The following is a 12,931-nucleotide window of genomic DNA, read 5'->3' on the forward strand; positions in this document are numbered from 1 at the left end:
ATGTGATGGTGTGTTGCCCTGTTTACACTGGTTAGGTCTAGTGATCTTGATGTAGGAGTGTAATGAATATTTTGCCAAATTTTTCCCTTTTTTCCTTTGTCAGATCAAGAAGTTACAAAGTAAAATAAAATAAATTCACTGTTAAGTAACATAATGTTTTTGCTATATGATAAACATGGATAAAATCAAGTGGTATGAATACAAAACAGATCATTGAGAAATATCATAGGAGTATTTTAAAATAGTATAGTGACATTAGAAATGGCATAAAAGAATATTGTTTGTTTTATAAAAACAGTCCTGTTCAATAATATAACACATCTACTGCTTTCATGACAGAGGAATGAATAATCAATAAGACTTTTCACATTTAGGCTAATAAAACTGATTAAATAAGCCACCGAAGAAGAAGAAAATAACTTCATTGTTCAGTTAATGATGTTACAGTCATGATCTCTAAATTATTTAATAACACACAAATATATTTTTGCAGGATGGTGAAGCAAAGGCAGTAAACTATACAGCAGTGGATTTCTCCACGATGAAAGTTAAAAGAGGGAGTAAAATGAGGAGAGAGAACACACAGTGTGTTTACTCTGATGTTAGATTAGATTACCACGCCCAGCAACACTCCTCTCTATAGGCAGAGTAGGACCTTTACACTGCTCCCCAACTCTCTGCAGAGGTCCATAGCTTAGCTTGTTTTAAGGTGTATAGTATATTTTGTGTACAGACAGCGATAGGAGGAAGTTGAACATCAGTTAAATGTGAATACTTTCATGATGATTCATTCCTGTTTTTGAAGTAAATAAAAGACATTGGTGTAGACACAATTTTCCTCCTTTGCTTTTGCATTCCTTTTCCCTGCTTTGCCAGTTGTCTTCTTGGTCAGTGCAGAATAAACCAAATAGTCCTCATATATCTGAGGAAATACATCATGCATGTCAATATAAAAAAGTGCAAACAGACAAAACATGCTGATAACTTTTCTCGTGACATATTCTGTTTAAATTTCTTACCTGCTGACCACCACTGGCTGTTTCAGCATGTGTTTGCAGAGCAGCGGCAGCTTTATTATAAATATAATGATAATAATTAAAAACAGAAAATAATGATAGATAATGATCAACAACAGGCTTCATTGGTTTCACTTTACCAGCGATAAATGGTCCAGTAATCTGACTTTTACACAACTCTACTATGAATCTAAAGATTTTACAGCTTTTACCAAATACTGTTTGATAGACTAACTTACCGTTGCAACAATCACAAGATTTTTTCTTAACAACCAGACTTATAGCGAAAGCAGCACACAGCAGAAAGATAAGTGTGTTGGCCTTCTGTAAATCCCACCAGCTGACAACTGAAGCATTACGAAAAGAAGGAAATGATTTAACATTAAGAAGTAGTAATTAATAATGTTGGTATTATGATAAGATGATGTTTCATGAAGAACAAATGTTTTTGATAGTTTATCTAAAGGGATTGTACTTGACTCCTGATAAAACACACACATATATGATAATCTCACCATTATACAGAAATTAATTTACCTTCAATGATGAGTTTAGTTCCATTTCCAAATAATATCTCTCCACATGTGGCCACAGCACAGTAATAAGTCCCATCATCAGAGGAGCTGACGTTTTTAGAGAAGCGATAGACACAGCTCTTTGGAGACGAGTGAATGCCAGTTTTCTTTCTACATTCATCACGGCTACTTCCATCAGCGTAGATGAGGAGGTCTGGATGAGATGCATCTGATCCGGCTCTGAACCAGTAAACACTGTGTACTCCTGGACACGTCTTGTTCTCGTATTCAGAGAGGATTGAACACTGGAGAGTCACAGAGTCTCCTGGACGGACTGGATCAGATACTGTCGGCCACTGAACAATAGTATAGTCTGATGTCCTTTCAGTGTTTCCTATGCAATGCAAAAATGTTAAAATTTTTAGATCACTTTTGAAAATATAAATTTATGTTTTGTGATGAAATTAGGAAATTTAGAGACACTTTAAAGTTAAAGTAAAATAGATCACATTATTACCTTTTACAAACAAATATGTCCCGCTCCATTCATAATCAATCCACTCCACGAATGCACAATGGTACATTCCCTCATCTTCTTGGGTTGTCGTCAAAATGGTCAGGTTACTAAAATTCTCGTCAGTATGTACGTTCAATCTTGAGGGAGAAAACTCTGGTTCATAATGAGGTTTTGCAGATCTATACAGTTTAACAATTAATTTCAGAGTATCACCGGCACTCTGCTTGTACCAGTAGAGATTTATTCTGCTGAGATCATAATTACGCAAAGCACATGTCAAGTTTACAGGTTCACCAAGTTGAACCATGATCACTGGAGTCAGCGTATCTGTATTAAATGAAAATATAGAATACGCATTGTAAATAACAGTTACTGTATAATGTGCACAATGTATTATGCAAAAAGATGATTATATGAACCTCCAAACATCTTGTCAAAATGCATTCTTAGTTGTATACAGAATACACAGAATTAGATGGCACTTACGTCCTTGATGAAGAACAAGCAGTGTTACCCATAACACGATCATCTTCACATTGTCTCTTGTTAGGAACTTTTCTGGTATTTCACTGAGTAAAGGAGGTGATGTAATGCGGACACGATACTGTATGTCACACTGAGAAATGCATGTGATTGGTTATCACAGAATCTAGATTCAAAGACTAACTTCCTGTCACATTGATCTTATCCTGTTCTTTGTGAAGCATATATCACCTCTCATTCTTCACCATTCACTCAGTCATTTAAATGATAATCTCAAAGATTTTTGTTTCTATGAATTTTGGGAACTCTTCCATTAATGCTCTCATCCTGTAGCGCTTTTCATCTTTGGTCGGCATGTCCAGCTTCTGTCCTCACTCTGCGTGTAGGTGCACAGCTCTGCAGCGAGCTAAACACACTTTTAACAGTGGTTGAAGACAGGAGTGGCCTGTGAGGATTTTACTGGAATAAACAGTAAAACTGTGAAAACAGTATCAGAAAGAAATTTAATGATATTGATTACAAATCAGAAAAACTAAGATACCACAAACACGTGTCAGAATGTATTGTAAAGACGAACTACAGAGAACTGGATTCACAAAATATTGATAAATATAATTAAATTAGTTACTTGTCCCTCATGTAAGGATGAAACAAAATATAAGTACAAATCAAGATTATAGAGACTATAATTGATATTTTGATATTGATATTTAAATAGAGGTTTTTTGCACTTATCTGCAGTGGTTTTTATTGATAGTTGCTGAGAGAAGTTGTATCTTTGTGGGAATCATATATGTTCCTCCCCTAAATTATTGTAAAAGGATGACAATACTTTAAATATATATCTGGAGTAAATCTGACCTTTCTACATATACTTATCCCCAACTCTGAGCATCAGCAGTATATAAAATATAATCAGCATTTTCTGGCCAATCTGCTCGAGACTGCAGTTAAATTATAACTATTAGAGGATGATTTGTCATGTAATCAAGGAATCAAACACCAGACACAGAACCAGCAGTGAGCCCCTGTTATCTTGTATTTGATTCTTGTTGTGGGTTTCTATAACTGACTCTTACAGTAAACATGACAGATCTTTTGTTTACAATATCTTTAATCATGATGTAATCTAATCTACCAATGTCAATATTTGGATGGTCTCTCCTGCTGACAGTCACTCCTATGATCATCTGGCTTATCTGAAAATGTCATCTAAGCTTTTGAAGGCACAGATGAATATCTAATAATAATAATATCTATAATATATAATATTGAAAACAAAAACCCTGTGAACAGTACTTCAATGTACTTTGTGTCCTGCTGCATACTTTATTTTTTGTGTTGATGTCTCATTTTTATTGCACGTTATGTTACCGCAGTTATTGCCTCCAAACCTGGACAAATAAACAACCTGTAGCATAGCTAAAGTATTTTAAAGCAGAAGTGACTACCTTCGCATGAACTTCATTTTTTATATGTAAAATTGAACTGATAAGAGTTGCATGGACCCACATTTGTAATTTGATTTCTTTTTGGACCACAGTTGGAGTTTTCTCAGGCTGGTTAGGAGTTCATCTGTCCGGACTGCTGCTAACACAATGCCACTGAACACTGTTAGCTTAGCCTGTTAGCACCTGCTACCGCCAATGTTACTGAGAAAAATAACTTAACATAAAATAGCTTGCAAGCTAATTAAATCTATATCTACAGAGCTATTGGTTAATCAGGGATCCAGGAACAAAACCAGCGTAATCAGATGCATAATTGCACATAGGCTGAAAATAAAGCTGCTAATATTAGCTAGCCTGATTCACTCAACACTCAACAGTTCATAAATACATCATAAAAACTCATATTTTTATCCCGCTGATTTGGTTGCTAAACTGTCATATTCACACCAAAATGAAGATTCAGTCTGTCAGTCAAACTGTCAGGTTTTATCATGTTCTGTGAACATCCTGCTCTCAAAAATCGATATTAAATCTCAACATTTTTGAATGGAATTCTGCACACAACAAGCTGATCTGCTATCATATTACTGTATCTTTGATGCTGGTTGATCATGAAACTATATAATGTTAGTTACTTTTTAATATTTGCATAAGCCAATTGATTGATTTGTCATCTGACCGCTTTAGTAGTAGTAGAAGATGTTAATGTTTATTTGCAAACTTCATGTTTGCTATCCTAACGTACAGTGTTTCCAGTGCAGCCGGGCAGGCTCCGGTCTTACCTTCAACATCGTGAATGTAAGCTTCAGTCCAGTTGATTCAGTCCTTTTTTTTTTTTTTAACCCTTTTTGGGATCCTGACAAATCAATTTTATCAAATTGGTCAAAGAAAGTGATGGTAAACAGGTTAAGTTTTTTGACCATCTCGCACAGGCTTCAATTGACAGTGTTCAAGTGCGTGAACAAATATCTTGTCGTGTGTGATGCACCATTATTTTCAAATCTTGTAGTGTGTCCATGTTTGACATTATTAAGATTAGAGAGAAGAACATCTATGAAGTTTTTCCTTATGTGCGTGATGCAACTGGATTTCAAAATTAGTTAGGATTTTAAAACTCCTGTAGTCTGAGCCCGGCTTCAAGCAGCACCCATGACAAAGTTGTGCCAGTAGTGGTTGTTATTAGCAGCAGAATGTTGAACTGAAACCAACATTAATGTACCAAAGTTGCCTGCTGACAAAACGTAATTACTGTGGTTTTTTAAATGTGTTTACAGTAGCAAATGTTGACAGTCCATTATTTAATATCTCTTTGGATTGTTTTCTGGTTCCAGGATCAGGATTGGATCCAGTTGTCCTTGTACTTGGAGCACTGTTGGCCTGCTGTGTGACTGTGATTGCTATCCTTATTTTCTACATTAACATGAGGAGAGTTTGTGAACATTGCAAAGGTATGTTCACTGTATTTTGCTTTCTGTTTCAGTTAAAGTCCCCTCAACTCAATGTATTGTTACTTCACTTAGATGTTGGACCTTCACTGTGCAGAATGATGTATTGTATGTACATGTTTGACTCTCAAACATTGTTTTCATTAGCACAGGGAAAATTGCTCTCTGCCAACGTTAAATCTTTAAAGGCTGTTTTAAGTTGATTTTCTATATTTTTCTTATTGTCAACAAATCTCATGTGCAGAGCCAAACCAACCATGAATTGATCCTACTTGTCTGTATCCAAAGTCTGATATATCTTACTCCCCTGTGCTGTAGACCTCCATAGATATCCAAAAATTATTAAAAACCTGTCAGTGAACCACACTTTGCATCAGGCGACATGTTTATTCATTATGAAGAGTACGGGCACAGTAGTTTGTTTAGAAACAGCTCCAAAGACTAATAACAGCAATCACTTCTTTTAGTGAGTAGTTAGATGGTGGTTTTTCAATGTTTCAGTGTCAAAATTACAATTAAAAAGTGTAAAAAATACATTTTTATGGTGATAAAATATTGTAAACCTTTAAGGAGTGAACAATTTTATGACTTCACTATCCTTGTATGTTTTTTTTTTAGTTTTTTAAAAAAAAATTATATTAATTTCCCTAAGTAGCAGTAACTTCTACTGGTTGATGAATGTTCTTTCATCATGTGAATAATGATTGTGTCCTTTTTGTATATTGAACATTTAATTTCAGGTGTTATATGGCATTACAAAGTGTAGTTTCCCATGAGCAAAACAATTCACCTCTAACTGCTCAGTCCTCTGGTAGACTTGGTCGAGGGGCAGCCAAGGGACTGAAGTGAACTGCAGAGACAACTGTGTAACTAATGTGAACAGAGACTTGCTTTATTTATTTCTGTCTTTTAATGAGACACAAATCACACTGATACAACAGCAGTAAACACACTGAAGGTTTTGCTTTTATTAACAGGAACAAAAGGAGCTTCTCATAATCTTGGACATGACAAGTCAACAGTGGATCAATCAAATGACCCGGTAACTATGCTTCTGGTAAATATGTGACGGTGTGTTGCCCTGTTTGCACTGGCTAGGTCTAGTGATCTTGATGTAGGAGTGTAATGAATATTTTGCTAACTTTTTCCTTTTTTTCCTTTGTCAGATCAAGAAGTTACAAAGTAAAATAAAATAAATTCACTGTTAAGTAACATAATGTTTTTACTATATGATAAACATGGATAAAATCAAGCAGTATGAATACAAAACAGATCACTGAGAAATATCAAAGGAGTATTTTAAAATAATATAGTAACATTAGAAATGACATAAAATAATGTTAAATTTGGTTTTTAAAAGCAGTTCAATTCAATAATATAACACATCTGCTGCTTTCATGACAGAGGAATGAATAATCAATAAGACATTTAGGCTAATGAAACTGATTAAATAAGCCACCTAAGAAAATAACTTCATTGTTCAGTTAATGATGTTACAGTCATGATCTCTAAATTATTTAATAACACACACATATATTTTTTGCAGGATGGTGAAGCAAAGGCAGTGAACTATACAGCGGTGGATTTCTCCTCGCTGAAAGTAAAAAGAGGGAGTAAAATGAGGAGAGAGAACACACAGTGTGTGTATTCAGATGTTAGATTAGATTACCATACCCAGCAACACCCCGCTCTATAGGCAGAGTAGGACCTTTACACTGCTCCCCAACTCTCTGCAGAGGTCCATAGCTTAGCTCGTTTTAGGGTGTACATTATATTATGTGCACAGACAGCGACAGGAGGAAGTTGAACATCAGTCTTCTTGAAATCCTTTGCAAAATTCAAATTTCATGATGCACATTTGTTTATGTAAAACAAAAGCAGAACATATATACAAACATTAATGTCTTTTAGTACAATACCTTAATATGGCATTGATAATAGATGTGGGTAAAGGGGGATTGTTCAAACCTTAAAAATGCAGATCAGATAAAGAAGGCAAATAGGAAATCATCCTCATGAATCATTTTAAGATGAATGTTTCAAAAAGACAGTTTGGGTGTCATCACAAGCTTCTTTGATGAATTTAATTTTTTTAAAAATCCACAAACATTAAACAAAATGTAAAAGATACGGTATGTTAAAGACTATCCCAAAAGGTTTAACTATTAAATGTCAAACTTTCATGATGATTCATTCCTGTTTTTGAAGTAAATAAAAGACATTGGTGTAGACACAATTTTCCTCCGTTGCTTTTGCATTCCTTTTCCCTGCTTTGCCAGTTGTCTTCTTGGTCAGTGCAGAATAAACCAAATAGTCCTCATATATCTGAGGAAATACATCATGCATGTCAATATAAAAAGGTACAAACAGAAAAAAAACATGCTGATAACTTTTCTCGTGACATATTCTGTTTAAATTCCTTACCTGCTGACCACCACTGGCTGTTTCAGTATGTGTTTGCAGAGAAGCGGCAGCTTTATTTTAAATATAATAATGATAATTAAAAACAGAAAATAATGATAAATAATGATCAGCAACACAGGCTTCACTGGTTTTACTTTATCTTTGATAAATGGTCCAGCAATCTGACTTATACACAACTCTACTATGAATCTAAAGATTTTACAGCTTTTACCAAATACTGTTTGATAGACTGATGTTTGAGTAGTTTCCTTAACTTACCGTTGCAACAATCACAAGATTTTTTCTTAACAACCAGACTTATAGCCAATGCAGCACACAGCAGAAAGATAAGTGTGTTGGCCTTCTGTAAATCCCACCAGCTGACAACTGAAGCATTACGAAAAGAAGGAAATGATTTAACATTAAGAAGTAGTAATTAATAATGTTGGTATTATGATAAGATGATGTTACTTGAAGAACAAATGTTTTTGTTAGTTGATCTAAAGGGATTGTACTTGACTCCTGATAAAACACACACATATATGATAATCTCACCATTATATAGAAATTAATTTACCTTCAATGATGAGTTTAGTTCCATTTCCGAATAATATCTCTCCACATGTGGCCACAGCACAGTAATAAGTCCCAGCATCAGAGGAGCTGACGTTTTTAGAGAAGCGATAGACACAGCTCTTTGCAGATGAGTGAATGCCAGTTTTCTTTCTACATTCATCACGGCTACTTCCATCAGCGTAGATGATGTCTGGATGAGATGCATCTGACCCGGCTTTGTACCAGTAAACACTGTGTACTCCTGGACACGTCTTGTTCTCAGAGTCAGAGAGGACTGAACACTGGAGAGTCACAGCGTCTCCCGGACGGACTGGATCAGATGGAAAGTCTTGAGTGATGGCAGTGATATCAGGTTCTGGTCCTGTGGTATTGAAAATAAAAATATTAAACTTATTTTGTATACTTGAGTGAAATTATGTAGACATTCATTTATATACAAAAACATTTTCCTATAAATTATCGGCCACTGAACAACAGTATAGTTTGATGTCCTTTCAGTGCTTCCTATGCAATGCAAAACTGTTAAAATTTTGAGATCCACATACACATTTTTAAAATAGAAATTTAAGTTTTGTAATGAAATTGGGAAATTTAATGGCACTTTAAAGTTAAAGTAAAATAGATCACAGTATTACCTTTAACTAACAAATATGTCCCGCTCCATTCAGTATTCGTCCACTCCATGACTGCACAATGGTACATCCCCTCGTCTTCTTGGGTTGTCTTCAAAATGGTCAGGTTACTAAAATTTTTATCAGTATTTGTGTCCAATTTTGTGGAAGAAAACTCTGGTTCATACTCAGGTGTTCTAGATTTAATCACTTTCACAATTAATTTCAGAGTATCACCGGCACTCTGCTTGTACCAGTAGAGATGTTTTAAGCTGAACTCATCATTAGGGAAAGCACATGTCAAGTTTACAGGTTCACCAAGTTGAACCGTGATCACTGGAATCAGCGAATCTGAATGAAATGAAAATATAGAATACACAACAATTATAATATAATGTACAAAATGTATTACGCAAAAAGATGATATATGACCCTCCAAACATCTTGTCAGCATGCAAATTCTTAGTTGTATACAGAATGCACAGAATTAGATGGCACTTACATCCTTGATGAAGAACAAGCAGTGTTAGCCATAACATGATCATCTTGACATTGTCTCTTGTTAGGAACCTTTCTGGTATTTCACTGAGTAAAGGAGGTGATGTAACGTGGCCACGACACTGAATGTCACTCTAAGAAATTCATGTGATTGGTTGTCACAGATTCAAAGTGCACTTCCTGTCACATTGGTCTTATCTTGGTCATTGTGAAGCATATTTCACATCTCATTCTTCACCGTTCACTCAGTAATTTTAATGATAATTTCAACGATAATCAATGATAATCTCTTGTTTTTATGAATTTTGGGAACTCTTCCATTACTGCTCTCATCCTGTAGCGCTTTTCATCTTTGGTTGGCATGTCCAGCTTCTGTCCTCACTCTGTGTGTAGGTGCACAGCTCTGCAGCGAGCTAAACACACCTCCAACAGTGGTTGAAGGCAGGAGTGGCCTGTGAGAATTTTACTGGAACAAACAGTAAAACTGTGAAAACAGTATCAGAAAGAAATTTAATGATATTGATTGCAAATCAGAAAAAGCTAAGATACCACAAACAAGTGTCAGACCAAACGTATTGTAAAGATGAACTACAGAAACAAGAAAACTGGATTCACAAAATATTGATAAATATAATTAAATTAGTTTCTTGTCCCTCATGTAAGGATGAAACAAAATATAAATTAAAGACTATTAAAGAGGATATATTGATATTTTGATATCGATATTCAAAGAGCAGGTTTTTTTGCACTTATCTGCAGTGGTTTTTATTGATAGTTGCTGAGAGAAGTTGGATCTTTGTGGGACCAGTGACCCTCATTATTTTGAATGGGACCACTGTGAGGATGCTGATGCAAGTGATCTGGCAAAAAAGTTGAACCTGGCTCAATTTTTCTGAGCATTGAAATCCTTCTAATAGCATCACATTGCACAAATGATCCTGGGAAGACATTAAACAAAAATCATATACGCCCTCCCCTAAATTACTGTAAAAGGATGACAATACTTTAAATATATATATGGAGTAAATCTGACCTTTCTACATATACTTACACCCAAATCTGAGCATCAGTAGTATAAAAAATACCATAATTTTCTGGTTAATCCACTTGAGACTGTAGTAAATTATAACAATTAAAAGATAATGTAATCAATTGGGAGGGAACAATTTTAGAGCAACCTAATTGGCCTCTCGCTACAGGAAAAAATCTCAATTATCTTTCCAAACACAAGACACAAAACCAGCAGTGAGCCCCTGTCATCTCGTGTTTCTCTCTATCTCTGTTATAGTAAACATGACAGATCTTTTGTGTACAATATCTCTGATCTTGATGTGAACTAATCTCCCAATGTCAATATTGTGGATGGACTCTCCTGCTGAGAGTCACTATCTCTGGTTGTGCTGCATCAGTTCTCATCCTTTTTTTAAACTATCCATTGTGAGTCTGATAATGTTATAAGAGTGCAATAATAAATCAGTGGATTACTTTTTCATCACAAGACAGCACATTGTACTGTTTTGTACATCTTATTGTGTCTCGTTGTCATTCACTGTAGCACGACCATATTTATCGGGGTTTGTGACCTGGTTTCTAAAATCCCTGAAATAAATCGTCTGAACTGCATTAGACAAATACACAGCGAAATATACAGGGATTACACAGAAGAGTTATAGTTGTATAATTCAAAAGTCCTGTGATGAATACTTTTATGTTCTTTGTGTCCTGCTTTGTACTTTATACTTTCTCTTTGCGCGCGGACACACATGCACACACACACACACACACACACTTAGTTACAATCTGTTTACTGAAACAAACGATGTATGGAAAGTTAAGCATTGTTGTGGTTGGGCTTTTAAAATAAGGTGTGAATTCAAAAGGGGCTCTTCTTCCTGTATCACTCTGTATCAAGTCTCAGGAAGCTGGGCTTGAGCACAACTGTTTTACCTGTTCATCAAGGCAAGTGCAATAACAATACATGATTGTATCATCACAATCATTTACAGGAGTAGACAGAGGTTTTTGCTTTATATTGATAGTTGCTAAGAGAAGTTGGATCTGGGTGAGACCAGTGTTGGGCATCAACCCTGGGGTCAGACAAAGGCAGGCCTACATGTAAACTCTGAAGTCTGACCACAAGGCTGCCTTTGCACTTTAACCTCTGAAACAAAAGAGCTGTGCCAATATGCTGCTCTCACAGACTATATCTCCCAGCCTGCTTTTGCAGTTTGCACCTTGGTGTGAAATCTGGGAAACCCCAAACTCTCATCTCCCATTGGCAGAGACTCACTAACACCACTGTGAGTCATAGTAACGCAGCCGTGACCTCACTGCAGCTTTAATAAGTGACTGAACAAATTTGACATTGCCTTTCCATTGTAACCGGAAGCTTTGCTTTTTTACTTAAGGATGTAACCCTGTGCACCTGTAATTTTCCTCGCCGAGTTTGAAGAGCCTCCTCTCACTGGACGAGCTGGGACTTTGCCCCGTGTTCACCCGAACGCAATCACTGTATCCGGGAGACAGACCACTGCTGCAACTCAGCGCTCTCAATTTGCCTGCAAAAGGGAGAAAGGATTTCTTCACAGAGATGAAGGACTGCCTCATCTTTAACTGAGTCGACTCTGCTGTTTTGTCCGCAATGCCCGCCGAGGATCAGCTGTGGTCAAACTCACCGTCAGAGTGGGAGGACGGCCCCGTCAGCATCCAAGCAGAGGAACCAAGTCGGACTGGGCTTTCTAAAGCGACCAAGAGGTGTCTGGGCAGAGACAGTGTTAAATTGTGTATTCTTAGCTTTTAGCTTTTTAAGCTTTATTGCTTGTGTTATTATTGCGTGAATTGACGGACTTCCGAGTCTGTTTGCCTGCTATACTCTGAAGAGTAGTTAAAGTTTGCTGCCTGAGTAGTCTTGTGTAGTCTTCACCACACTAGACTGCCTTGTTTGTGCCACCTGGGTCTGCTGTTGTGCTACCATAAAAAGTAAGTTGCTTTGTCAGTTAACAAACCAGACAACATTCGTACAGACTACCGTTCATACGTGTGCTTTCTGTGGATAAGGCAAAGCGCTGCTATCCCCTCACCGTCGCGGAACTCCACTGAGAGTCAGCTTTCCCCTTTTCTTTTTTCTCTTGCTACTAACCCACACACACGCGCAAACACATACACAATACACGCACCTCTCTTACACATCTGATGGTCAGATAACATGGGACACAGCGCCGCTCTGCCCCTTGTCACCTACCATCAGACACGTGTGTTTGATACATTGAATTGAGTGCAGAGATGCTGACCCCCAGGCGGCACCATCTTTCTATTGTCTAACCAAAACACCGCGGTCACATCCGTTATTTGGTCCTTGTGTGACGTGACTTCCTCCTATAGTCACGTCCAACGTCCACCATCTAAACTCTTGCGCG

At 36.6% G+C, this 12,931-nt stretch overlaps 2 protein-coding genes and 1 long non-coding RNA gene across 3 annotated transcripts in view; 2 read left to right on the plus strand and 1 right to left on the minus strand.

The window, feature by feature from the left end:
* The window catches only part of LOC121901579, a 39,059-nt gene that overhangs the window by 10,239 nt on the left and 15,889 nt on the right, over nucleotides 1-12,931 (plus strand). The window lies entirely within an intron of this gene.
* LOC121901586 lies at nucleotides 768-2,588 on the minus strand. Its single transcript, XM_042418418.1, has 6 exons — nucleotides 2,535-2,588; nucleotides 2,049-2,375; nucleotides 1,554-1,925; nucleotides 1,256-1,363; nucleotides 1,020-1,069; nucleotides 768-922 (listed from the first exon to the last, which is right to left on the minus strand). Exons 1-6 carry the CDS (start codon nucleotides 2,575-2,577, stop codon nucleotides 788-790), a joined length of 1,035 nt encoding a protein of 344 aa, XP_042274352.1. The 5' UTR covers nucleotides 2,578-2,588; the 3' UTR covers nucleotides 768-787.
* LOC121901592 lies at nucleotides 5,386-6,993 on the plus strand. The gene is made up of 3 exons (XR_006097333.1): nucleotides 5,386-5,430; nucleotides 6,405-6,469; nucleotides 6,974-6,993. It is a non-coding gene; the product is annotated as an uncharacterized LOC121901592 (long non-coding RNA).

This window comes from Thunnus maccoyii, chromosome 8, assembly GCF_910596095.1.
Source record: "Thunnus maccoyii chromosome 8, fThuMac1.1, whole genome shotgun sequence".
NCBI classification, from domain to species: Eukaryota; Metazoa; Chordata; class Actinopteri; order Scombriformes; family Scombridae; genus Thunnus; species Thunnus maccoyii.

Coding starts and splice junctions, on each gene's coding strand:
- LOC121901586 (XM_042418418.1), bottom strand. CDS start 2,577: ATGATCGTGTTATGGGTAACACTGCTTGTTCTTCATCAAGGAC. Junction 1,364..1,553: donor AACTAAACTCATCATTGAAG/GTAAATTAATTT, acceptor GTAATGCTTCAG/TTGTCAGCTGGTGGGATTTA. Junction 1,070..1,255: donor ATCTTGTGATTGTTGCAACG/GTAAGTTAGTCT, acceptor TTTATAATAAAG/CTGCCGCTGCTCTGCAAACA.